The following is a 26,811-nucleotide window of genomic DNA, read 5'->3' as shown; positions in this document are numbered from 1 at the left end:
TGCTTACCAGCAATCAACTGCCATACCACCGCATGCAATTTAGTTCTGCTCTTTCTTTATGATTATACTCTCCTATCTGGTTGAAACAATTTCCTTGTGAATTACAATCAGTGATAGGCCAATAAAAGACCGTTCGTTGATTACCACCAATGCGGGATACCCCTTAATGAAATATCTATGCTCCTGAGGAAGCGCTAATTCCATAAGCGCGCAACATGTCGAGCAAATCCTCCTAGTCCTCTGGACAACCATCTGGTCACTTGTGATATAACGTTTTTTATAATTATGCTTTTTATTTTAAGCTTTTTATGTTAGAACTATACAATGTATGTGAACCGTGTGTGGTAAACCAGTTGTCAATTGAACTTCACTTTGTGATTTTTTATTTATAACGGTTTCTATGATATTTCTATATCTATAATAAATTTTTCTAGTTTCCTACAATTTTTGTATCGTGTGCCTTCAAAGCCCAACTCACTAGTCCTTAGTTCAATTCTACAGTGTGCACCTAAAGCTTAACTGAATACAATTGCCGGTGTTCTCATAAAAATACAGGCAGGGACCTCCAGTATACAGTTTTAGTGTCCTTTGCACAGTGTGCAGTGCACCTAAAGCTTACCTGAATACAATTGCTGGTGTTCTCATACATATACAGGCAGGGACCTCCAGTATTCAGTTTTAGTGTCCTTTGCACAGTGTGCATCTAAAGCTATCTGACTACAATTGCTGGTGTTCATATCTTATAAATTGTCAATTTTGTGTAAAAAAAAAAAAAAAAAACTTGTGGAAAAAAAACAACCCCTTCAAGAGACATATGTTGCCTCATAGAATATACCTTGGGGTGTTTGCTTTCCAAAATGGGGTAATTTTGTGGGTAATTACACTGTCCTGGTGCTCCAGGGCCTTCAAAATTGTGATAGGTAGTAATTTATGCTCTTGGAACGCCTGGAGGTGCTACTTGGATGTTGGGCCTCTGTATGTGCCAGACTGTGTAAAAGTCTCACACATGTGGTATCGCCATACTGAGTCAGGGGGAGTAACCGAATGTATTTTGGGGTGTAATTGCAAGTATGCATGTGCTGTGTGAGAGAAATAACTTGTTAATATGACAATTTTGTGCAAAAAAATTAAAACCTTTTACCAAAAAAATAAAAACATTTCCCAAAAATTGTGGGAAGAAATTACAATTTCAAAAATCTCACCATGCCTCTTACTAAATACCTTGGATTGTCTACTTTCCAAAAAGGGGTCATTTGGAGGGTATTTATACTGTCCTGGCATTTCAGGTCCTAAAGAAATGAAATAGGCCATCAGTACATCAGGTGATATACATTTTCAATTATTGACACCATTGACTCTATAACTTTCACAGAGACTAAATAATATACACTTTTTACCAAAGATATGTAGCAATATAAATTGTGGCCCAAATTTATGAATAAAAATTACTTATTTGCAAAATTTTACAATAGAAACAGAAAAAAAAGTGTGTTTTTTTAAAAAAAAATTTTGCTTACATTACAAAAAATAGAAAACCCAGTTGTGATTAAATACCACCAAAAGAAAGCTCTATTTGTGAGAGAAAAAAAATGTTTAGGTACAGTGTAGTATGACTGAGTAATTGTCAAAGTGTGAGAGCTCTGAAAGCTGAAAATTGGTCTGGGCATGAAGGGTTTAAAAGCATGGGTTTAAAAAACAACCAACACGGAACACATCCTAATTATAAATAAAGGGACAAGCATCCAGATGGTCACTAATTCTATCAGATCATTAAAATCAATAATTTATTCACTCACAAGTAAAGTAAAGAGGGAAGCATATCACTGTAAGAGAGGGAGTTCTTGCCGATGGATCAGGGAGTTTGGCTCTGCCGTTATGGCAAGAGGAAACACTGCCACTGGAAGAAAGATGCTGAAGTCGACGGCCTCCACACAGGATTGTTGCTCAGAACTCTTCCTGCTTGTGTCTTTTTGCAAAGGATGATGGGAAATGTGTGTAGCCGGGAGCGGACTACGGTTATCTGACTTTGCGACTGTCTACTACTAGGATTTCCATCACAGACAACATCTCCTGAAGCACAGAAAAAGGCATTGTGGGAGATATAGTTTCCTTAACAACTTCAATACAAGGCACTTCCGGGTATGGGCTGTGGGACTGGGCGTTCCTATTTGATTGACAGTCTTCCGACAGGCTTCCGACAGTTGCATCCATCGCGTCACGATTTTCCGAAAGTAGCCGAACGTCAGTGCGCAGGCGCCGTATAGAGCCGCACCGACGTTCGGCTTCTTTCGGCTACTCGTGACGCGATGGATGCGACCGTCGGAAGCCTGTCAATCAAATAGCCGATTCCCCTAGACAAAATGAGCATCAATCTAAGGTTAAAAAAAAATTTTAGGGTCAACTCCCACTTTATGGTTTGTTAACGAAGCCATATTTATGGCATATTTTTAACTTTGAGAAATAAGAAATTTGTATTTTTTACTAGTACTTTTTGCCAGTGTTAATGCCTTTTCAAAGCACTATGGCCTCAAGTCTATTTTAGGTCATCAATATATTGTTTTGAGGTTTTGGTTGTTTTTGACCACACTTATATTGTGTGTATGGGCAGGCTAGATACTAATTGCTCTTTTTGCAAAAGTGATTTATTAGCAGTCAGGTAACAAGTATTTTCAGAAATAAAAAAAAACGATATATGTTCAGTACTGTGCGAAAATTTTAGGCTGGTGTGAAAAAAATGTTGTAAAATTAAAAATGCTTTCAGACCTAGAAGTGTTAGTTTATTATAATTGATTAACACAATAGAAAGTAAATGAACAGAAGAGAAATCTAACTCAAAGCAATAACTGGTATGACCACCTTTTACTGTATGGTTGGGGTTGTTGTCCTGCTGCAGAATAAATGTGGGACATATCACACGCCTCCATAATGATATGGCATGATGAATACGTATCTGCCTGTATTTTTCAGCATTGAGGGCTCCATTCATCCTGACCAAATCTCCAACTCAATTTGCAGAATCGCAGCCCCAAACTTGTAAAGAACCTCCACCATGCTTCATTGTTGCCTACAGACACTCATTATTGTACCATTCTCCTGCCCCTCAGCAAACAAATTGCTACAACCAAATATTTAAAATTTTGACTCATCAGTCCGAAGTACCTGCTGACATTTTTCTGCACCCTAGTTCCTATGGTTGGGTGCAGGGCCGATCCTAGGGTCACAGGCGCCTGGGTGCAGAAATATTTCTGGCGCCCCCCACATGGGCGTGGTCATTTTTACTAACTCCTCCCCTTTACAAATGTTTCTATGGCAATGACTCAACCACAGAGATGCTCCCCCACAAAGTCTTTATTAACCTGGGATCCTTACATGATCTCTTAACAATAAACAAAATACAGGAAGACAAGCAGTGTACTTTATTGGGTCCTGGAGGGGGGCCTCTCTGATGGACACAGAGAGGGCTTCTGTTAGAGAGTCTGTTAGAAAGAGCCCCCCGACATACTACAGACATGATACAGGAGATGGTCAGAGACTGCAGACATACTATAGGAGATGGTCAGAGACTACAGACATAGTAAATGAGCTAGTCAGAGACTACAGACATAGTACAGGAGCTGGTCAGAGACTACAGACATAGTACAGGAGATGGTCAGAGACTACAGACATAGTACAGGAGATGGTCAGAGACTACAGACATAGTACAGGAGATGGTCAGAGACACATCAGTTCTGGACAGACACAAACAAGGAGGGAGGGGAGAACTCTGCCACTTTGGTGCCCCCACCTCTGCAGGCGCCTGGGTGCAAAGCACCCTGTGCACCCTGCCTAAGATAGGCCCTGGTTGGGTGCATAATTGAGTCGCTTAACCTTGCTTCCACTACAGAGGTATGGCTTTTAGGCCACAATTCTTCCATGAAGACCACTTCTGGCCAAACTTTTCCAGACAGTAGATGGGTGTACCTAGGACTTACTGGTTTCTGCCAGTTCTGTGCTAATGGCAATGCTGGATATCTGTTGTCGAACAGAAGGAAGCATGATGTGTCTTTCATCTACTCCTGCATTAAAGTGATTGTGATTGTAAAGTATCAAGGTTTTTCACCTTAATGCATTCTATGCATTAACCACTTAAGACCCGGACCATTATGCAGGTAAAGGACCTGGCCCCTATTTGCGATTCGGCACTGCGTCGCTTTAACTGACAATTGCGTGCGACGTGGCTCCCAAACAAAATTGGCATCCTTTTTTTCCCACAAATAGAGCTTTCTTTTGGTGGTATTTGATCACCTCTGTGTTTTGTTTTTTTTGCGCTATAAAAATTGGGACAATTTAAAAAAAAAATCCATTTTTTTTTTACTTTTTGCTATAATAAATATCCCCAAAAAATATATTTTTTTTTTATTTTTTTCCCTCAGTTTAGGCCGATACGTATTCTTCTACATTTTTGGTAAAAAAAAAGAAGTGTGAAAGAGGTCTTACTGAAAAGAAGAATCATTTTCAAGGAAGTGCAGCGATTTTCCAGCAAAAGAAAATATGGTATGAATGCACTTCAGTGCTTCAATACAGAAATGTTTGTAACTAACACAGGTACAACAGCAGAGAGCCATGTCCCTGGGAGTGGTGGTGTGTCCATAAAAGGCACAGGAGTGCCACCCCCTCTCTCCTGCACCTGTCAATCACCAATAGATAGATTCATGCATTGCATGAATCTATCTATTGTCGCCGTTGCCACCCCCTATTCAGGTGTCAGGCCCCTTGTCGGGCGCCGGCATCTGAATTACAGCGTTGTTTTTTTTTGTAAGCGCGTAATTAGAGCCGTCGGCTCTAATAGGCATCCTGATTAGAGCCATAGACTTTAATAGGCTTCCAAATTGGTAAACAGCGGTCGCAATGCTGTGCGTTCGCTGTTTACACAGTGTTGTGTCAGGGAAGCGAATAAATCGCTTCCCTAACACTGACCCGCCTCTCAGCCAATCAGGTCCTCGGGTCTGGTTACCCTGTCACCTGATTAGCTGAAGGGATAGGCACTGTGATTGGACACCTATCAGGCCTCCAATCATAACAGAGGACAGGAAGAGGACAGGAGAAGGCATGAGGACTCAGAGCTTGGAGTACATCGCCGAGACAGGTAAGTGCCGATGCATTTGATGGGGCACACTGGCGGCAATTGATGGGGCACACTGGCAGCAATTGATGGGAACAGTGGCGGTAATTGATGGCCACAGTGGCGGCAATTGATGGGCACACTAACAGCAATTAATGGGTACAGTAGCTGCATTTGATGGCACAGTGGCAGCAATTTATGGGTACAGTGACTGCGTTTGATGGGCACAGTGGCTGCGCTTGATTTTTTTTTTTTTTTCAGTTTGTTTGCACCCCCCAAAAAAATTTGACCACCAGCCGCCACTGGTCCCTGGAAACCATGTATTAATTTGTAGCACACTATACTGTAAATACTGCAGTTTCTCCTGCATCTGCTGTCGTGCGGCAATGCCCAACAATGGAAATACCATTCTTTTCTATGGTCCCTGTTCCAATGCAACATGGTGTAGTGCAATTTTTGGAAAGGTGCAAGTGCTTTATTTTGGTACAGCATAGTGTGTTTTTGCACTATATACTTTAACTGAACCACATGAAAAATGCATTCACATGCATTTTTGGCAGGGCATGGTTTAGTCTCCATCTCCTGAAGCATGAAAATGCAAGACACAAACACACTAAAAAAACACATTATTACACATCAGTACTAGTGTGAACTAGGCTGAAATTTGTCCCCGGTGTGCAGGTAATTTAGTAAACTATTATATGTATCAGAATCACCGTTGACAGCATAGCATTCATAAATGATATATATATATATATATATATATATATATATATATATATATATATATATATATATCAAACAGACGAGAAGTAATTACCATTTTGTTCAGCGCAGGTTTGGTCTTTGGTGTGGTCACTATTCCTGTTCCGTACTGTGGAGTCTGATGAGTCCTCAGTAGCCGCCATGGTGTTTTACTACAAAGATTTATAGTTACAAAGTAGAAGAGGTCCTCTGAGCTCCGTTTCACTCAGTGAAAGGCTATCAAGCCTCCTATTTCCTTTATTTATTCTCCTTTCTCCCTTCCACCAAATAGCTGTCAACATAAAATTCAATAACCTTTGGAATTAAAGGGAACTTTGAGCCATGCATGCAAATGATCTGATGCCAAGAAAAACTAGCACTTGTGTCATTCTGAGCTTCTGATCCCAATCTAATCTGATATTCACTTTCTACCCTGTAACCTGGTAGACAAACTTAACTACTTCAGCCCCGGAAGGTTTTACCCCCTTAAAGGGTTTGTAAAGGAATTTTTTTTATCTTAATAGCTTCCTTTACCTTAATGCAGTGCTTTTTTCATGTCCTCATTGTTCGTTTTTGCTCTCAAGTTGCTGTAATTCTTCTCTGATCTCCACACTTCCCGGTTGTCTGTTTCCTGATAACCACAGTCCTGGGAGCTTTCTCTCTGTGGTCACTAATCAAGGAGGTGTGATTACTGTGTGTTTAAAACCCCTCAGCACCAATCAGTTTCGTTTTCCAAACCATCACTGCCCTGTATTGGCTCTGTAGCTCTGTACAGCAGAGACAGGAAACAACATGCAAAAACTAAACTAGAAACTACAGGTACATTATATGATTAATTTTTATCTCTTTTTAATCATTTTTAAAAGGAATCAGTTAACTATTATGTCTCTATACCCTGTAAACAGTCATTTCAGCATACATTGTTTTATTTATTTACAACTCCTTTAATGACCAGGCCATTTTTTGCGATACAGCACTGCATTAGTTCAACTGAGAATTGCACGGTAGTGCGAATCTGTACCCAAACAAAATTGATGTCATTATTTTCCCACAAATAGAGCTTTCTTTTGGTGGTATTTGATCACCTCTGCGGTTTTAATTGTTTGCGCTATAAACAAAAAAAGACAGACAATTTAAAAAAATATTAATATTTTTTACTTTCTGCTATAAAACACATCAAATAAAAATATGTAAAAAATCTAAATTTCTTCATCAATTTAGGCCAATTAGTATTCTGCTACATGTATTTGGTAAAAAAAATAGCATATATTGATTGTAGGTAAATAGTGTATAACACTGTGAATTCCTGCGCTAAACAAGTGATTTTAAAGGAATAATTGATGATGAAAAATACGTGATAACTAGCATTCAGGATTGCTGCTCTAGAATATGCATGTGCATTTAAAAATGTGAACAAGATAAGAGCGCTACCATTATACTATACATCACCAAAAAAATCATAAAATCTCATATCAAATATAAATGACAATATATAAAGTCCATTAATTCCAGTGAACAAATAAATTAATGTATAAAGTTCATGTGAATCCATGGAAGTTTTTTTCCAGTGCAACTTCAACTTAATCAGACAGCAGTATAAAGTGCCAAAAACAAACATGAGTGCAAAATTTGTGCTCCCCTCTGTGTGCCCTCTCACTCACCAGAGACCCTGGACTCCCATAACAGAAGTCAGATATGCTTTGAGAGGGTGGCTGGGCTTGGTAGTGCCACAGGCTGTGTCACTGTGGCTTGCGTTGTCCTCCCTGAGCCATCGGAAATCCCGCAATCCCGTTGGGAAGTGTGCAAACGTTATGAGGACTGCAGGGCTCTGTGGTACTATAGGCTGTATCTCCAGCTACAAAAAGTGTTGTCCTCAATGAACCTCCAGGGATGGGTACAAATGGCAAAATAAGCTATGTAGTGTAATTCTGTGTGTTTTATTGTATAAAAATCTAAAATTCCAGGTATTCCACTCACATTAAAACAATGTAAAACTGGAACCGGAAGTGGCCAAACGGCCTGTGTCTCACCAGTCGGAAAATTACGTCACCCCCTGTGGTCACCTGACCAGTTTTGTCCCAGCCACGGGTCATTTTCAAAGAAAAACTATGGGATAGATTTAGGGACTTTTTATTTTTTACTAGTAGTGGCGCTCAGTACAGCTGTCTGCCCATACCTCTCGTACAGGCAGAGAGTTAATGAAGTCTAAAAAGAATCAATGAACTACAAGAGCGCTCACCAGCACCCTCTCAGTTCACTGAAAACTACAACTCATCTGCTGCAGTGGAAAATAGGACCTGTAGTTCATGCATTCACAGAACTCTGTGAATGAATGATGCAGCTGTGTAAGTGGAGCCAGTATATATACCATAGTTTGTAGATGCTTCGCTTATAATGATAACTTGGAACAGAATTAATTTTGGCCTACATTTATGATGAAATTCGATTTTTTTATCATATATGTTTTATAACAGAAAATAAAAAATAGATTTTTTTCTTATACATATATTACAAAAAAAAACAGTGATGATCAAACACCAAAAGAAAGCTCTATTTGTGTGAAAAAATATATAAATTTCATCTGTGTACAGTGTTGCATGACGGCGCAATTGCCAGTTAAATTAGCACTGTCCCGAATAGAAAAAAATGCTCTGCACACAGAGGTAAAACCTTCTGGAGCTTAAAGGGTCACTAAAGGAAAACATTTTTTTTAGCTGAAATGACTGTTTACAGGGTATAGAGACATAGTGTTGAGCAGAATATGCCATATTCGATTTCGCGATATATCTCGAATATATATTTGAATATTCGAGATATATTCGCTAAATTCGAATATTCGTGATATTTTATCGAAATTAAATGATTGCGATTTTTCGCTATTGCGAATGCGAAAATAATTGCGATTTTTTGATAACTGCGGTAGGAGCACTCTGATTGGCTCAGAATATTCGTGATATTTTATCGAAATATCGCAACATGCGAATGCGATATTTATTGAGCAATTTCGAGAAATGCTGGAGGAGCGCTCTGATTGGCTCAGAATATTCGTGATATTTTATCGAAATATCGCAACATGCGAATGCGATATTTATTGCGCAATTTCGACAAATGCTGTAGGAGCACTCTGATTGGCTCAGAATATTCGTGATATTTTACAATACAAAATAATTGCGAATATTCGGCAAATGCGGAAGGAGCACTCTGATTGGCTCAGAATATTCTTGATATTTTACAATACAAAATAATTGCGAATATTCGGCAAATGCAGAAGGAGCACTCTGATTGGCTCAGAATATTCTTGATATTTTACAATACAAAATAATTGCGAATATTCGGCAAATGCTGAAGGAGCACTCTGATTGGCTCAGAATATTCTTGATATTTTACAATACAAAATAATTGCGAATATTCGGCAAATGCGGAAGGAGCACTCTGATTGGCTCAGAATATTCTTGATATTTTACAATACAAAATAATTGCGAATATTCGGCAAATGCAGAAGGAGCACTCTGATTGGCTCAGAATATTCTTGATATTTTACAATACAAAATAATTGCGAATATTCGGCAAATGCTGAAGGAGCACTCTGATTGGCTCAGAATATTCGTGATATTTTACAATACAAAATAAAAAGTGTTTTGCATTGGTGGTGATTCTTTACTCTATCCATCTGTCACAGCCGTTTGTCAATCAAACACCTTGAAGATTGAACACGTTCATGCTGCATGCTTTGGACTTTTTTCACTTCACATATCAAAGACATTTTTATGAAAGATTATTTTTCTATTATTGGGACTATATTTCTTTATATATTTGTTTCACTGTGTATTTCACAAGTTATTTGCGCTTGCTTATTTTATAATTTGCCCACATGTCTTGTCACTAGACATATTTTTTATTCTTGTAGAGCGACTCCATTTTCTGTCTTGTATTAATTTATGTTGTATAACATTTTTGAGTTGCTGCTGTATTCTCCCCTTTTTTAAGGTATGCGCAATTTTTTCCTTCTTACAAAAAATAATAATATCAAACATACAAATATTCATAACATACACATACACAAAGCCCCCCCCTTTTGCATCAGAGACAATCAGAGTTCTCCTACCACAGTTATCGAAAATTCGCAATCATTTTCGCATTCGCAATAGCGAAAAATCGCAATTTTTTTTTTTTCAATTTGGCAACATAAAAGGATCGCCTCAGCTTAGCTACTCGGCCCAGGGTCTCTAATCATACCAGCAATGCTTTTAGACGTCGATAGGATGTGATCTGTTTTAAAAATCAAATTGAAAAAATGCGAATATTCGGAATTGCGAATATTCACCGCGAAATTCGAAATATAGCGCGATTTCTCGAATATGCTATATTCGAGTCGAATATTCGCAATGCGAATATTCGTGAGCAACACTATTAGAGACATAATAGTTAACTGATTCCTTTTAAAAATGATTACAAATAGATACAAAACAATCATATAATGTACCTACAGTTTAGTTTCGTTTTTGCCGTTTCCTGGTTTTCTGATGTACAGAGACAAAGAGCCAATAGAGGGCAGTGATGGATTGTAAAACGAAACTGGATTGGTGCTGACACACAGTAATCACACCTCCTTGATTAGTCACCACAGTGAGAAATCTCCCAGTACTGTGGTGATCAGGAAACAGACAACCAGGAAGTGTCCAGAACAGAGAGGAATTACAGAAACATCAAAGCAAAAACGAACAATGAGGACATGATACAGGACTGCAGTAAGGTAAAGGAAGCTATTAAGCTAAAAAAAAAAAAAATCCTTTAGTGACCCTTTAAGTGGTTAAATTACTAACATGATATTTAATAATTTCTATTTGTTTAAACTGGCCATAGACCTCAGATGAGCATTGCACAATCTAGCCAATCTTTTGTTGGATAAGGTTACCATTTACAGTATGTATGAGGTAACAAACCCTAGCAGGTGGAGATGTCAATTGGTAAACCAGTTGAAATGCCCTCTGAGCACGGTTGATGTAGACTAACCCCTGTTAGATACGTTTCCCAAAGAATCCAGTGTAGTATGAGACTTGTAAAAATTTGATCATTGTATTACTTAGATTATATTTCATTATATTGTGTTCGCCAAGAAACCGATCTAGAAGTTTTTTTAATTTGTCTATACTTTCCACTAACATCAACTGTTACATAGTTGCATAGTAGATGAGGTTAAAAAAAGACATCAAGTCCAACCTATGTGTGTGATTATATGTCAGTATTAAATTGTATATCCCTGTATGTTGCGGTCACTCAGGTGCTTATCTAATATTTTTTTGAAACTATCGATGCTCCCCGCCTAGACCACCGCCTGTGGAATCCTTATTGCTTTAACAGTATAGAACCCCTTATGCAGTTTAAGGTTGAAATGCTTCTTGTACAACTTTGTGTGGCTACATGTCTTCTTTAGATACACATGATGAAATAGTTCCCTCCCGATGCTAGAGTCACCCTTTAAAGATTTGTATATTGTGATATCTTCCCTTAAGCATCTCTTCTCCAAAGGGAATAACTTTAATATTTGTAGTCATTCCTCATAACCGAGGTTGTTCAGCCCCGTTATTAGCTTTGTTATCCCCTGTCTCCAGTTCAAGCACATGTTTCCTGAAAATCGGTGACCAGAAATGGACTGCATACTCAAGATGTGGCCAAACCAGTGTTTTGTAAAGTAGAATTGTAGTTTCATCTTTTGAGTAAATACTGTTTTTAATGCATGCTAGTAATCTGCTGGTCTTGCTTGCTGCAGCTTGGCATTGCATGCTATTGCCAAGTCTGTGATCTACAAAGACCCCCACATCCATTTTTATCCTCGATTCCCCCAGAGGTTTTCCTCCTCGTGTGTAACTTGCATTGATATTTTTTTGGGGGTTCAATACATTTTTATTGAAAGCAGGTAATAATAACAAAGCAACAGATATTGCAAAGTGATATACATACATTCATTAGAATTAACATAGAAAGTAATTGCAGATGTCTAAGCAATTCTTGACAATTCTGCAAGTCATCAACCAGTCAGGATGTATGAAATATACCATTAATAACAGGTATAAAAACAAGTGGAGAAAGGGAAAAGACAGACAGCATTCATATTTTTTATCTCTCAAGTGATTTACTTTACATTTTTCTACACTGAACTTCATCTGTCATTTAGCTGCCCACCCATCTATTCTAGGCATAGGCATCCGCAGGTGGGGGCCAGGGGGGACAATTGCTACCTTCTGGAATCGTCAAGAAGGTATTGTAGTTGCCAATTGCAGTGGCCGCCGTTGACTATTTTCTGAGTCAGCCAGCTGCTCTCTGTCCTGACACATCTGATGTACCTCCCTCTCCCCCGGCATGATCATCAGATGAGATGGCATGGCATCTCTGCCGTTCCAATGCTCCTCATCAGTGATTAGCTGCCTGTGTACATGTTGTGTTGATCCTGCCTTTACCGCCCACTACGTGCAGTCAGTGGCCGAGCCGCCGAGTGATATGCTGCCAGTGCCTATTCATCATCACATCATAGGAAATCCTGACCTGAAGTGAGTGGCATATACAGTTGCAAGCAACAGAAGATCCACCACAGGTAACAGCAGTTAGGAGGAGCATTTTGATTTATATATTGCTGGAAAGTTGGACAGCTATTACTGGAAAGATATGTCTGAGTATGTTAAGAGATAATTCATCTTCTTCACTTTGTATAGGTTGTTTTTATTAAGATCAAAATATGGCCACAATGGATGTATTGCAATACATTGCAATATAAAATGATGTACATTCTCTAGGCCAGGGATGTCAAACTGGCGGCCCTCCAGCTGTTGCAAAACTACAAGTCCCATGAGGCATTGCAAGGCTAACAGTTACAAGCATGCCTCTCACAGGCAGAGGCATGATGGGACTTGTAGTTTCGGAACATCTGGAGGGCCGCCAGTTTGACACCCCTGCTCTAGGCCATAGGTGTCAAACACAAGGCCCGCAGGCCGAATCCAGCCTCAGCTGAAAGTTGAAGGCCCATGAGGAGAATTATGCCACCATTGAGAAAGAGTGTTTGGCGGTGAAATGGGCTTTGGATTCTCTCCGGTACTACCTCGTGGGTAGACAGTTTGAACTGGTGACGGATCATGCCCCATTGAAGTGGATGGCACAGAACGAAGAGACCAATAGGAAAATAAATAGGTGGTTCCTGGCCCTCCAGGAATTTAGTTTTGTGGTAACGCATCGCCCCGGTGCTAAAATGGGGAATGCAGATGGGTTGTCCCGAGTGCATGCCTGCCTGGCAACCTGTGTCCCAACCCGTCTTCGGCTGTTTCTCTGTATAATTCAGTGTGTAGTGAACCCATCCAGAGGGTCACACACCCCCGCTACCGAGCTAACCCCTTACAATATATATATATATATAAAAAAACACACACACACATACTTACATACATATATACACACACACATAGGGCCAGATTCACAGATGAAATACGCCGGCGTATCTACTGATACGCCGGCGTATTTTCAAATTTCCCACGTCGTATCTTTAGTTTGAATCCTCAAACCAAGATACGACGGCATTTGGGTAAGATCTGACAGGCGTACGGCTTCGTACGCCTTCGGATCTTAGGATGCAATACTTCAGCGCCCGCTGGGTGGAGTTCACATCGTTTTCCGCGTCGGGTATGCTAATTAGGTGTTTACGGCGATCCACGAAGCTACGCACGCTCGTCGCATTCTCTTACGTCGGTTTTTCCCGTCGTAAAGTTACGGATGCTATTTCAATGGCTTATATTTAGACTAGCCATGTTAAAGTATGGCCGTCGTTCCCGCGTCAAATTTTGAATTTTTTTTTTTGCGTAAGTCGTCCGGGAATAGGAAAGGACGTAATGCACGTCGCCGTTCAAAAAATTACGTCGGTGCGACGTCATTTCGCGCAAAGCACGGCAGGAAATTACAAAACGGAGCATGCGCAGTACATTCGGCGCGGGAACGCGCCGAATTTAAATGATACACGCCCCATTTGAATTAGGCGGACGGATTTACGCTACGCCGCCGCAAGTTTACAGGCAAGTGCTTTGTGAATCAAGCACTTGCGCTGAAAACTTGCGGCGGTGTAACGTAAATGGGATACGTTACGCCGCCGGAATTGTACATGAATCTGGCCCATAGGGTTTACTCCTCACACACAGACACAAGGCACACCACTCACAACGTTTATAACTATTCTATCAAACCATTCATGTGACCAGTTTCCTATTGATGTTAGGCTGACTGGTCTGTAATTTCCTGGTGTACTTCTCAATCCTTTTTGTAAACTGGGCCCACATTTGTTATGCCAGTCAGTTGGTACCATTCCAAACAGTCAAGTGTCCTTAAAAATTAGAAGTAGTGGCTTGGCTATAATTCAGCTAAGTTCGCTAACGTATCGCAGGTGTAAGTCACCTGAACCTGCCGATTTATCAAAGTGTAGCGGCGTCCTGTCTAATGACAGGCCTGAATTCCCGCTGGAACTTTATTCGCATTTGTAAATATGTAAGATGCCTTTAAGAAGTTATGCATTGTGGGACTGCAAGTAGCGGGAGATATGGACTCCATTGACTCTTAGGAGAAACAGACTACACTTCCGTACAATGCCCTGCGTTATCGGAACATGCGACACCTCTGCACAGACTTATAGGGGAGGTTACTTAAGGAAAGGGAGGGGCTGATCTCTCTCTCTCAGGACCTGCATATTCTCCTCTGCGGAGCTGTGGAGGACAGCACCGCCGCGCTGCTAGGCCTGAAGCCTGGGCCTACATCCTCCGAGAGACCAGCCATCCGGAAGGAAGCAAGACCCCAGTATCCAGCTCGTGTTCCCGGAGATCGGAGAGGCGATCCAGCTGACAACGGAAAAGTGCAGAGCCTGATGCCGGGATCCTTATGCTGTGGAGCAGTGCGCCTTTTGAGAAGAACGGTCAGGTGTGAGAGCACATGCTCAATTTCCAACTCTCCTTTTAGACAGTCAACCTAGTGCCACCCTACAAGCCGGAGACACGTGTTTGGCCTCTAGCGAAACTTCGAGGTCCTCTAACTTGATAGTTGTTATACAGAAGTGACTGACACTAACGAGCGATCAGTTCACCAACGTTACTGTTCAGGATACTTTATTTGATTAACTTCCTCTTATCGTCTACCACTTGCGGATTATAAACCTAACGTGCACCAACTGGCAGCAACGTGGACTTTAGCTGTTCTGCAGGACTCGCGAGCATAGACTGCCTACATTAGTTTAACTGAATGGTACCATTCCTTAGCTTAGATCTTTTCATTATTACCATTTACTAATGATTCCCGCAAGGGCCCTTGCAGAATCATATTGTGTCATTGCATAACAGTTGTCTACTTATGTTTCAAATCCATTAGGTAGATTCATGTAGGGGCGCGCAAATCTAGGTCGGTGTAGCCTAGCGTGTTTACACTACGCCGCCTTAAGTAAGAGAGGCAAGTACTGTGGGCCAGATCCACAGCCGCCGAGCGCAACTTAAGTTAAGTTACACTGCTGCAAATCTCCCAATTTAGGTGCCGATCCACAAAGCACTTACCTGGAAATTTGCGGCGGTGTAACTTAACTCCGTCCGGCGCAAGGCGTTCCTAATACAAATGGGCGATTCCCATTTAAATTAGGCGCGCTCCCGCGCCGGACCTACTGCACATGCTCCGTCGGGTAACTTACCGGACGTGCATTGTGCTAACTGACGTCGCTCCGACGTCATTTGCTTAGACGTTAACGTAAATGGCGTCCATCGCCATTCACGAACGTCTTACGCAAACGACGTAGAGTTGAAAATTTCGACGCGGGAACGACGGCCATACTTAATAGGGCTTAGTCAAGCGGCCGGCCTAGAATTGCATCCTTAAGATCCGACAGTGTAATTCAATTACACATGTCGGATCTTCTGCCTATCTATGGTAAACTGATTCTGTGGATCAGTTCCATAGATAGAAACAGGGATACGACGGCGTATCAGTAGATACGCCGGCGTATCCCTTTTGTGGATTACCCCCTGTATTCTCAAAGTACTTGCCTCCTTACTTAGGGCGGCGTAGTGTAAATGCGGCGGGCGTAAGGGCGCCTAATTCAAATGGGTTGGGGGGGGGCGTGTTTAATGGTAATGAGGCTTCACCTCACGTTTTTGACGTTTTTTAAACACTGCGCATGCCCCGGGTGACTACATTTCCCAGTATGCATTGCGGTTACGTACGCCGCACGGGCCTATTGATTTCGACGTGGACGTAAACAACGTAAATCCCGATTCGCGGACGACTTACGCAAACTACGTTAAAAATTCGAACCTCGCGCCGGGAACGGCGGCCATACTTTAACATTGTTATTCCACCTAATAGGTGGAATAACTTTAGGCCTCCTAAGGCCTTACGGAAACGGCGTAAATCGACTGCGGCGGCCGGGCGTACGTTCGTGAATCGGCGTACAAACTAATTTACATATTCTACGCCGACCGCAATGGAAGCGCCATCTAGCGGCCATCCAAAATATTGCAATTTAAGATAGGACGGCGCAAGCCGTCCTATCTTAGATATGTTTAAGCGTATCTCTGTTTGAGCATACGCTTAAACATACGTCGGCGTAGATTTCAGAGTTAGGTTGGCTTATCTACTGATAAGTCGGCCTAACTCTACCTGAATCTACCTACATGTTTGCTTTTTCTAATCTACATAAAGTAAACTTATTTTCTTTGGTTTAAATATATTGACTGTGTGGAGTATATTTTTCTCACCTGGAGGGACCATCCATAAAAGCAGGTAATACCGTTGATACATTGTCATTGCATGTTGTATACCTGCTATTGTGACTCCAGCCAAGCAGAGGTCACAATACACCCCCCAGGTTTCTGATGTGTCAAGGGAGGGTTCGAACCAGTTAAATAGGGGTGAGCCAAGCAAAGAGAGTAGATTCCAAATCAATCAGCGGCTCCTGAGGGGGTAGCGCTACAAAAGTTTCTCCAGTCTCTCTCTCTTAGCCACAGACATATGTTTGGTTAAATGTCATTAGTATTTCTGTTATGACTATCAAACCCATTTTTTTATGGTAAAAACTGAAGAAAAAAAAAATATTTACTACATCTGCCTTTTTTGTGTAATTTGTTACATACTTCCCATGTTTTTCAGGATTTGATGTGTTTGCTGTAGCAATGAATTCCTCACATTGTATTTTAGCACCTTAAAGTCGTTGTTAACCCACTTTCCTATGTTTTACTTAATCTGTTCTGTCTTCTCATACAGTGCTCCCTGGCTCTATGTTTTAACCAATAGAAGCCCCAAACAAGCTTTTTCATGAGACTGTAATTAACCAAAGTCTGGAAAGGCATTACAGAAGCTCCTCTTTAAGGTGTTCTCAGGATATTTCATGCTTTGCTCCCTCTGTGGTGACGGGATGAGTTCTGAGACTTTCTCCTTGTAACGGTGGTCAAGGACAGTTGCCAACCAATAGTGATCCTTCTCCTTGATGCAATGAATTCTTCGGTCCTTTCGCAGACTTTAAAGAATGAGGGAGCCCATGCACCGCAAGTTTGCAGAGGCATAAGAAGCAGAGGTCACTAAGGATTACATTATCTGGAACTGCCTCCTTCCAGCCACGTACTACTCCCAAGGGTTCTGGGGATGCAAAACAATCTAAGGTTTGACATATGTTTTTCTCTGCTTCTATGCTTTCAAAACTGCCAGAATCCTCCTCCTTCCTCTCCTTTGTGTATTTTGTGGCGTTGCAAGAATGGCATAAAGCAGGCCTTGAGAGGAAAGGCAGTCCTCCTCTATCCCGCTGCTCTGCCTCGAGTGCCCTTTCCATAATGCCATGCAGAGCCTGTTCCAGCAGGAACATAAAAGGGATTGTGTCACTGATGCATGGTCACAGTTCACCAGTTTTGTGGCCTCCTCAAATGGTGACAGTACAGTGCATACATCCTTTATAAGCAGCCATTGGCATGGGGAAAAAAAAGCTGAGCAGCCCTGAGTCTGTCATTTTGCCATACTCACAACAGGTACTCATTCACGGTTCTCGGCTGCATGTGCAGCCGCTGCTGCATTGCCAAAGTTGGAGTTTCATCTTGTAGCCATGTCACAAATCCGATGGGTTATGGGCAGTGTTGTAAGTAACGGTGTTTAAATAAACGGCATTACCCAACGATGCCCCTTTTGAGGGTAACGAGTAATCTACCTGATTACTCGTCCCCTCACGGTAACGCTGTTCCTATTACTTGGGCGGCGTTACTGCAATTACATTTACCGCCACTAGATGGCAGCAGAGCGCCCATCAACGTCACAGACACTCCCACCCGCCATCCCAGCATTGGCCAGTGTGCTGTCATGATGGACATCACAGTGGACCAATGAATGCGATTTGCGGCGGGACGTGATGACGCAGAGACAAAGCGCACCGATCATTGGGTGCCTAGGAGGAGGGTGATGCACGGCAGAAGAACACTGTGATGATCCACACCACAGAAGGAAGAAGAAAGCCGCCGCTTTTCTGTCCCGGCTGTCCTCCCGGAGGGGTAACTATCACCGCTGACTGACCAGCGGAGGTGGCTATTTGCCACCCCCCCCAAAGAAAAAAACACCAGCTGCCACTGTTATATGGACCACATGTAAACAGGAGGTGAGATAGTGACATATAATATTGCCTGCTCGCCAAACAGCTCTGTAAAGTGACTGTGGCCATGTATCACTTTTTTCAAAGGCCCGACATTCTTTGGCTGCCTGTGTTAATGAGCCACAAACCAACTTCTGCTAAACAATTTCTTTTGAAAGTTTGAAGCAATTGAAACGTTTGGTGGTAGGTTGCCTTGATCCCCCTCAGTGGTGTTTGTGATTGAAGGCTGGTTTCCATGTGGGAGATAGTGGAAATGACTGTGTATGGACAACATTAGGCTGTTAGGTTAAACAATAATGACGTGTTTGAAAATGTCTGAATATTCTTTGGTGGAAGTCTTTGAATTGTCAATTAATATGCAGCATTTTTCCTTTCTTCCTTTTAAGTAATGCAAATAATGGTGTTTGGAGACCATGATGAATATGGAGCAGCTGAATAGAATCAGAATACCATGTAAAGAATTGCATTGGGTGGTCACATGGGAGATTGTATTACTGGGTACCCCCATAGTGTACATTACTTCTGGGAGTCATATAGGGTTTAGCCAAATGTAGGTAGCCAACAGTGCAAGTAAGTTTGCAGTGGCTTTGCTGTGTTAACTGCCTGCCCTGATGTAATTAACTCTTTTTTGGGGGGGGGGGGGTTTAATTTACAATGGTATTTTTATTATGCAGCATGGAGGGGGTTATGTACTGCCACTGGTCACTGATGCATTGGTGACCAGTGGCAGGTAATTAACCCCTTTGTGCTGCATTAGTGACACCAGTGTCAGTGTTTATTAACCCCTATATGGTGCAGCATGTAAGGGTTCATAAACACTGATGCTGGTGTCACTAATGCAGCACAAAGGGGTTAACTGTCACTGGTCACCAATGCATTAGTGACCAATGGTGTATTTCATACTGCCCAACTCCCATACACTCCGCACCCCTCTCATGTACATACCACCCACCTCATACACTCCGCACCCCTCTTATTTACATACCACCCACCTATATACACTCCGCATCCCTCTCATGTACATACCACCCACCTCCATACACTCCGCACCCCTCTTATTTACATACCACCCACCTCCATACACTCCGCACCCCTGTATACTATACTGTATTAGTGTTTTTATTCTTCAATCAGTTAATATAAACATCTTTGATATTAAAGATGTTATAGAACGTAATTGCATTGTAGAATATTAAAAAAAATCTCAGTAACTTTGCCGAGTAACTAATTACTTTGCCAATGAAGTAACTGAGCAGCTAACTCAATTTCTTTTTCGGACAAGTAATTTGTAACTGTAACTAATTACTTTTTTAAAAGGAAGATGAGCAACACTGGTTATGGCAGGTGGAATTCCCCGCCAATTGTGTATGACTGCCTGAAATGGCTTTAGCAGATCTTTCAGCCCTGGGTACAGAAAGTTAGTGCTATTATCGCACACCGCCAATCCTGGCTCCAGCTGGCATGGCGTGATCCACCTCTGGGCCCACCCCTGCAGAGCTGAAAGAATCTCTGCTGGAAGAATCTCTGTCCCCTAGACAGACCAGCTGAAGCACTGCATGGCATTTTTTATCCCGACTCATTGCATAGCCCCTTGAACACTTAGGGGGTACTGGTGGTTCATGGCACAATTCAACAGAGTCAGGCATAGAGGGGGAGGGGGCGGAGCTGACAAATCTCACATCACCACCAGCTGTATGATGTGGCAGCAAAACAAGTTGCAGCACTGAACCCTGTCCTGCAAGCAGAGTTACCCAGTGTGCTGTGAATGGAATATATGATCCCTGGCCCTGCTTGCTGGACCACGGTAACTTGGACCTTGCGGCTGACTGCCTTGACCAATGATGCCACAACATTGCCTTCCACGTTATGGTACAGAGCTGAAATGGCCTTTCGTGAAAATAAATAGCAACTGGGAACCTGCCATTTTGGTACAGCACATTCTGCAAAATTCACGGAAGTGGGCAGAATCCACCAGGCGGAAAGGCAGAAGTTGTACAGCCAGCAGCTTTGACAAGCAATGGCTTCCCTAGGGGGGGCCCTGGCCCCCCCAACATTATGCTGTGCCCCCCCCCCAAAAAAAATAAAAAATATATATATTTTTGGTATTTTGCTTGGGCCACCACTGGAGTAACACAGTCTCTCCTGAGAGGGAGAGCGTCCCCAGTCAGCTCTGCGGAGATTCCTCCCCCTCCCTCTGCTTGCTGACACTGCATAATGCGAGCGCTCACACAACCACAGCCGCCCGATCTGCTCCTTCCCCTGCATCCTCATTGGCACAGAGAAGAGCGAGTTGCAAGAAGGACCCTTTTGTGTGGCTTTCAGATGCTCTTGCCAACAGGCTGAGTGGTGGGAGGTTGAATGCCTTGTCAAACATTTAGTACCCAAATAGCTAATGTTTTTGCCAAGCTTGATGTGCTTGAGACAAAGTTTGCAAATTGCAATAGTGTGATCAGCTGCACATGTGCTAAAAAAGTCTGACAGCAGAGCTGTGGGCAGTGGGCTGGGAGATAATAGATCCACAATGTGATGGAATAGGGTAGCTGCTCTCCACTCTTCCATGATGGCTGCCTCGTTGGGGTTGTGCCTCACCCTCACTTTCCGCCTCTGCTCTATCTGGCACCCAAGTAACGTCAGTGACCTCATCATCATCTCCTCCTCCATCCTCATTACCACTGGAAAGAACTTGGCAAAATACACTGCAGCTAGAGAATCATGACTACCAATTTGTGTACCAGTGTTCTCCCCTCTATGTAGGCTCATGTTCCTGCCTTCTTCAACCTCAACCTCAGAACCAACATCTAAATCAAGTAATGGCTGTGCATCATCAAGGATCAAGTGATGGTGGCTGACTGCCTTGCCCAGCGATGCGACAAAATTTCCTTCTACGTGATGGCACAGAGCTGGGAACCTGCCATTGTGGTAAAGCACATTCTGCAAATTCATAGCAGGGGGCAGAATCCACCAGACGGAAAGGCAGGAGTTGTGAAACCAGCAGCTTTGACAAGCTGGAATTTAGACGCTGAGCATGTGGGTGGCAGTGGCTGTATTTTTTTTGTTCAGCAGCTGGGGCAGAGAAATTTGCCCGCTATATTCTACAGCTGGTGTGCTGCTGGCAGACCTGCTGCAAGGACCTGCAACACCCTTTGCTACTAGCGAGTTTGTGGTATAGCGATGAACAGAGCCCTGTCCTATCTATCTGCATTCCAATATCACACAGCAAATAGCTGCTCTGGGAAGCAACCTTTTATAGTGTGGGGTGGAACTATGAGCAATGAGCCATGACTTGAGAGAGTCATCATGACTGTGTCAAATCATGGCTCTAACAGTGCTATGTGCCCTGACTGGGCAAGTCCTTAATTGCTTCAACCAATCAGAGCTTCCAATGCACTGTGCGGCGTGCAATGCATTTTGGGATGTTTGGGCAAACAGCCAATGTTCTGGCTGAACTTATGCTCAGCTCAAACTGTTCGCCCAAAACTACTCATAACTCAGTTGTTTGAGCAGGGGAGATTGTTATCTGTGAAAAATTGCAAAAGTGCCACAGCGATTCATTTGAAAGAACCCTTACAATGCTCCCCTGAAAAGAGAATATGCCAATACTCAATTTTACCTATTCACAGACATCCTTTTGGCAGCAAAGAGGTTTATAGCTAAGACATGGAGAACCCAGACAATCCCCTTTGCTAAGGTCAAGCACTGAGTTTCATTAGATATGATCTTATAAGAGCTTATGAATAAATGACTGCCAAACAAAGGGATTACGGTATATAAGAAAGGATTAATAACAGCACAAACATCCAATGTACAAACAGGTATTATCAGCAAAGGGACTCTGGTCATGGTGGAATTGTGCACATATATTCAGGTATACAGTGCTTTGAAAAAGTCTTCATACCCCTTGAAATTTTCCATATTTTGGGAAAATGTCAAGGGGTATGAATACTTTTTCAAGGCACAGTATATAATTAATAGCGATACTGTACCTTTAGATGACTTCAGTCCCTGTTGCAGACCTGAAGACAAGATCTGCAGTGATGGGGGAGACCAAACAGCAGTTGTCCAACCAGGCTGGAATGCAGCTTTTCATCAGCAAAAACTATAGTTTGGCACTGGAATGCAGTGTCACTCTGCGTTACTATGTGATTAGTCCTAGTAGTACCTAATCTGTCATGCAACTGGACCTCCAACTACCACAGGTGACTGTTTTATACTTAGCTTGGCTCTAGCCTATGGTGGTTATTGAGCCCTGAGCTAAAATTAGCTATAGATAGGGAAGAGCCGAACACCCCCCCGTTCGGTTCGCACCAGAACCTTCGAACGGACGGAACATTCGCGCGAACATTTAGAACCCCATTGACGTCTATGGGACTCGAACTTTCTAATTCAAAAGTGCTCATTTTAAAGCCTAATATTCAAGTTATTGTCAGAAAACGGGTTTGAGAACCCGGGTCTTGCCCCAGGGAACATGTATCAATGGAAAAAAAAAATTTTTTAAATTGTCGTTTTTTCTGGAGCAGTGATTTTAATGATGCTTAAAGTGAAAAAATAAAAAATGAAAAATTCCTTTAAATATCGTACCTGCTGGGTGTCTATAATATGTTTGAAGTGGCACATGTTTAGAACTGTCCCTGCACAAAATGAGATTACTATAAGAAAAAAGTAATTAAAAACTGCTTGCAGCTTAAATGTAATGTCTGGTCCCTGCAATATGGATGAAAATCATTGAGAAAAATAGCATGGGTTTCCCCCAACTTCCCCCAGGTCATTACAAGCCCCTTTGGCCCTATATACTTTGAACAGCAGTATATAGGCAGTGCAAACAAGACAGGGACTGTAGGTTTGTTGTTAAGTAGAATCTGTTTGTAATTGTGAACTGGTACTTTTTAAAGTGTAGTCCCAGCCATAAAATCAATTTTTAAGCTTTTCTGAAAACATAGAGAAGGGTTATCACCCCTGTAACATTTGTTTTGCTGTCTGTGTGCATCTGTTCAGAAGATTGCAATTCACTTTCTGTCCCAATGACAAATGTTTTTTTGAAAAAAACATTTTTTTTTGTGAAACAAGGATTGGTGATAAAGCATCAGTGGACAGGAGACACCTCTTAGGCCGCATTCACACCTGAGCGTAGCGTTTTCGCACGTTTTGTCGCACATATTCACACGTATTTGCAGGTTTGCATACAGCGTTGTCTGACGTTTTAGAACTTCGTCGTTTTTTATTTTAACCAATAGGAAAAATGATCATCTCTTTCATCATTTGTTGCTATGTTTGTAGATTTTTTTTTATCTTCTTCCTGGGTGAATGTTCTATTCCACAGAACAGATTAAGGCGACAAAACCCCCCTAGAAATGCTCGTTGTCGGGCTAGACGCTTGAATCGATCGTTTCCATTCGTTTCTATGGGAATACAAATATTCTAAAACGCCCGAATCAGCCCGATTTGCGCGACAAAAAAGGGTCCAGAACTTGTTTGAGACTCAGGCGTTCGGCTTCAGGCGTTTTGGAGTGGAGATGTGAACCATCTCCATTGAGAATAATGTATTTTTTCCCCTCTAGCGTTTTATAGCTTCAGGCTACAAAACGCTCAGGTGTGAACACGGTTACACTTGGTGGGCACAGGAATGGGCCCTGCTGTGAAATATTAGATCAAGAATTTTAATTACATGCCCCTGTTAAACAGGGGCAAGAAAATTGGGCCTTTGTTGGTGGTGGTGGTGGTGCCACAACACTGCAACCCCTCACAGATACTTGCATCAAAAAATTTAATTACAAGTCCCTGTTAAACAGGGGCAGACAAATTGGGCCTTAGGCACTAAATGTGCGTTCTGAAATGGTTGCTGGAACCGGTCATACCTTGGGGCTGCGGACTAAAAAATGTTCTTAATGCATCTCTCAGATGGCCACCTTCTCCACTGCTCGTTCTGTGACTGACCGAAGCCTCAGCAACACGTTGTCCAGGACCAGGATTTTGTAACCTCCCAGTCTCTGGGAAAGCGTTGCACAGACCTTTCTGCAAGGCCTCCCGATGATGTTTCATCTTCTGCTCCCTCTGTGTCGGCAAGATAAGGTCCGCAACCTTACTCTTGTAATGTGGATCAAGGAGGGTTGCCAGCCAGTAATGATCCCTTTCCTTGATAGCACGAATACGAATACGCAGGCTTTGCAGGATCAGGGAGGCCATACAACGTAGGTTTGCTGAGGCATTCGGGTCGGAGTCCTCTGGGTCACTGAGGACGACAGGATCCGCAGCCACCTTGTCCCAGCCACATACAAGTCCATGGGTTCCCGTGGGACTGTAATTGATCCCTTGAAGACTGCTGCTGATCCTGAGTGCTAGGCTGCACCTCCATGCTGACACAATCCTCCTCCTCCTCATCCTCTTCCTGTGTGATAGGCAGGCAAGCAGGAACACTGTCTGGATAAAGGGGGCCTTGAGAGGTAAGAAAGTCCTCCTCTTCCTCATTCTGTTCTGCCTCAAGGGCCCTGTCCATTATTCCACGCAGCGTGTGCTCCAACAGGTGAATAAGAGGGACAGTCTCACTGATGTATGCACTGTCACTGCTCACCATCCTCGTGGCCTCCTCAAATGGTGACAGGACAGTGCATGCATCCCTGATCATGGCCCAATGGCATGGGGGGAAAAAACAAGCTCCCCTGACCCTGTCCTGCTGCCATATTGGCACAGATACTCATTGATGGCCCTCTGCTGCGTGTGAAGCCGCTGCAGCATGGCCAACGTAGAGTTCCACCTGGTGGGCATGTCACAGATTAGGCAGTTCTTATGCAGGTTGTATTCCTTTTGGAGGTCTGCCAGCCGAGCACTGGCATTATATGACCGTCGGAAATGCACACAGACTTTCCTGGCCTGCTTCAGGACATCCTGTAAGCCCCGGTACCTGCCCAAGAACCGCTGCACCACCGAGTTAAGGACATGAGCAAAACAGGGCACATGGGTCAGTTGTCCCTGTCGCAGGGCGGAGAGGCGGTTGGTGCCATGGTCGCAAACCACCATTCCTGGCTTAAGCTGGCGTGGCGTCAACCACCTCTGAGCCTGCCCCTGCAGAGCTGACAGAACCTCTGGCCCAGTGTGGCTCCTGTCCCCCAAGCACACCAGCTCAAGCACCGCATGGCATCTCTTTGCCTGTGTACCTGCGTAGCCCCTTGAATGCCTATGGAACACCGCTGGTTCTGAGGACACATCAGCACAGGAAGAGGCCACAGAGGAAAAAAAAGAGGAGGGGGTGGAGGAGAGAGGTGTGTCACAACCAGCAGTAGCATTTTGGAGGCGTGGTGGCAGAACAACCTCCAACACTACTGTACCTTGTCCTGCGTCCTTCCCAGCTGCCAGCAGAATCACCCAATGCGCCGTGAAAGATAGGTAACGTCCCTGTCCATGCCTGCTGGACCATGAGTCAGCGGTAATATGCACCTTACCACTGACTGCCCTGTCCAGCGAGGCATGGACATTGCCTTCCACATGCCGGTAGAAAGCCGGAATCGCCTTCCGTGAGAAAAAGTGGTGTTTGGAAACTTGCCACTGAGGTACCGCACATTCCACAAACTCACAGAAGGGGGCAGAATCTACCAACTAAAAAGGCAGCAGTTGAAGTACTAGCAATTTAGCTAAGCTAGCATTCAACCGCTGGGCATGTGGATGGCTGGGAGAGAACTTATTTTGGCGCTGCAGCAGCTGGGGCAGGGAAATTTGCCTGGTACAATCTGCCATCGGTGTACCGATCGTAGATTGCCCGCAAGTACTTGGCTGTGACACACCTAATTCTACACCTTCAGTCCTATCAGTGCAGGCTTCAAAGAGGACTGAGGGTATAGTGGGGTTGGAGATCCCAGCTGATGAGGGGCAAGGGGAGGTCCGCTTTGTTCTTTGGTGTGGGTCTTTGAGGTACGCTTGCCAACGAACTGCATGGCAGGTCGACATATGTCTGGTCAAGCATGTGGTGCCCAAGCGGGTGATGTTTTGGCCACGCGAGATACGCATGAGACATATGTTGCAAATAGCAGCAGTGCGATCTGATGCACTCGTCTCAAAAAAGGCCCACACCAAAGAACTTTTGGAATAACGCTGAGAGACAGCAGCGCCCTGCACGTGCATAGCTCTGCGTTGTGATGCAGTGTGCTGCCCTTAAGCTGGTCCCTGGAGGGCATCCTGCCTCGTTTGAGATGTGCCTGTGCCTCCTCCTCCTCCTCTCTCCTATCAGGCACCCACATAGAGTCAGTGACCTCATCATCCCTCCCTCCTCATCACTGTAGAAAACCTGGCAGTATGCTGCGGCTGGGGGAACATGACTGCCAGATTGCTGTCCTTCTTGGGCACC

At 43.2% G+C, this 26,811-nt stretch overlaps 1 protein-coding gene across 1 annotated transcript in view; it reads right to left on the bottom strand.

Annotated features, from left to right (window-relative positions):
* Positions 1-6,135, bottom strand: part of LOC120929305 (sterol O-acyltransferase 2-like) — a 243,464-nt gene extending 237,329 nt beyond the window's left edge. The window contains exons 1-2 of the mRNA XM_040340633.1: positions 5,922-6,135; positions 1,222-1,289 (exon numbers count right to left, since the gene is read on the bottom strand). Coding sequence (XP_040196567.1) covers positions 1,222-1,289; positions 5,922-6,009 — 156 coding nt within the window. The 5' untranslated portion in view covers positions 6,010-6,135. The remainder of the gene's footprint in view (positions 1-1,221; positions 1,290-5,921) is intronic.
* Between the last annotated feature and the right edge of the window lie 20,676 nt (positions 6,136-26,811).

The sequence above is a fragment of the Rana temporaria genome, chromosome 2 (assembly GCF_905171775.1).
Source record: "Rana temporaria chromosome 2, aRanTem1.1, whole genome shotgun sequence".
NCBI lineage: Eukaryota > Metazoa > Chordata > Amphibia > Anura > Ranidae > Rana > Rana temporaria.
This window is presented reverse-complemented; position numbering and strand designations above follow the sequence as displayed.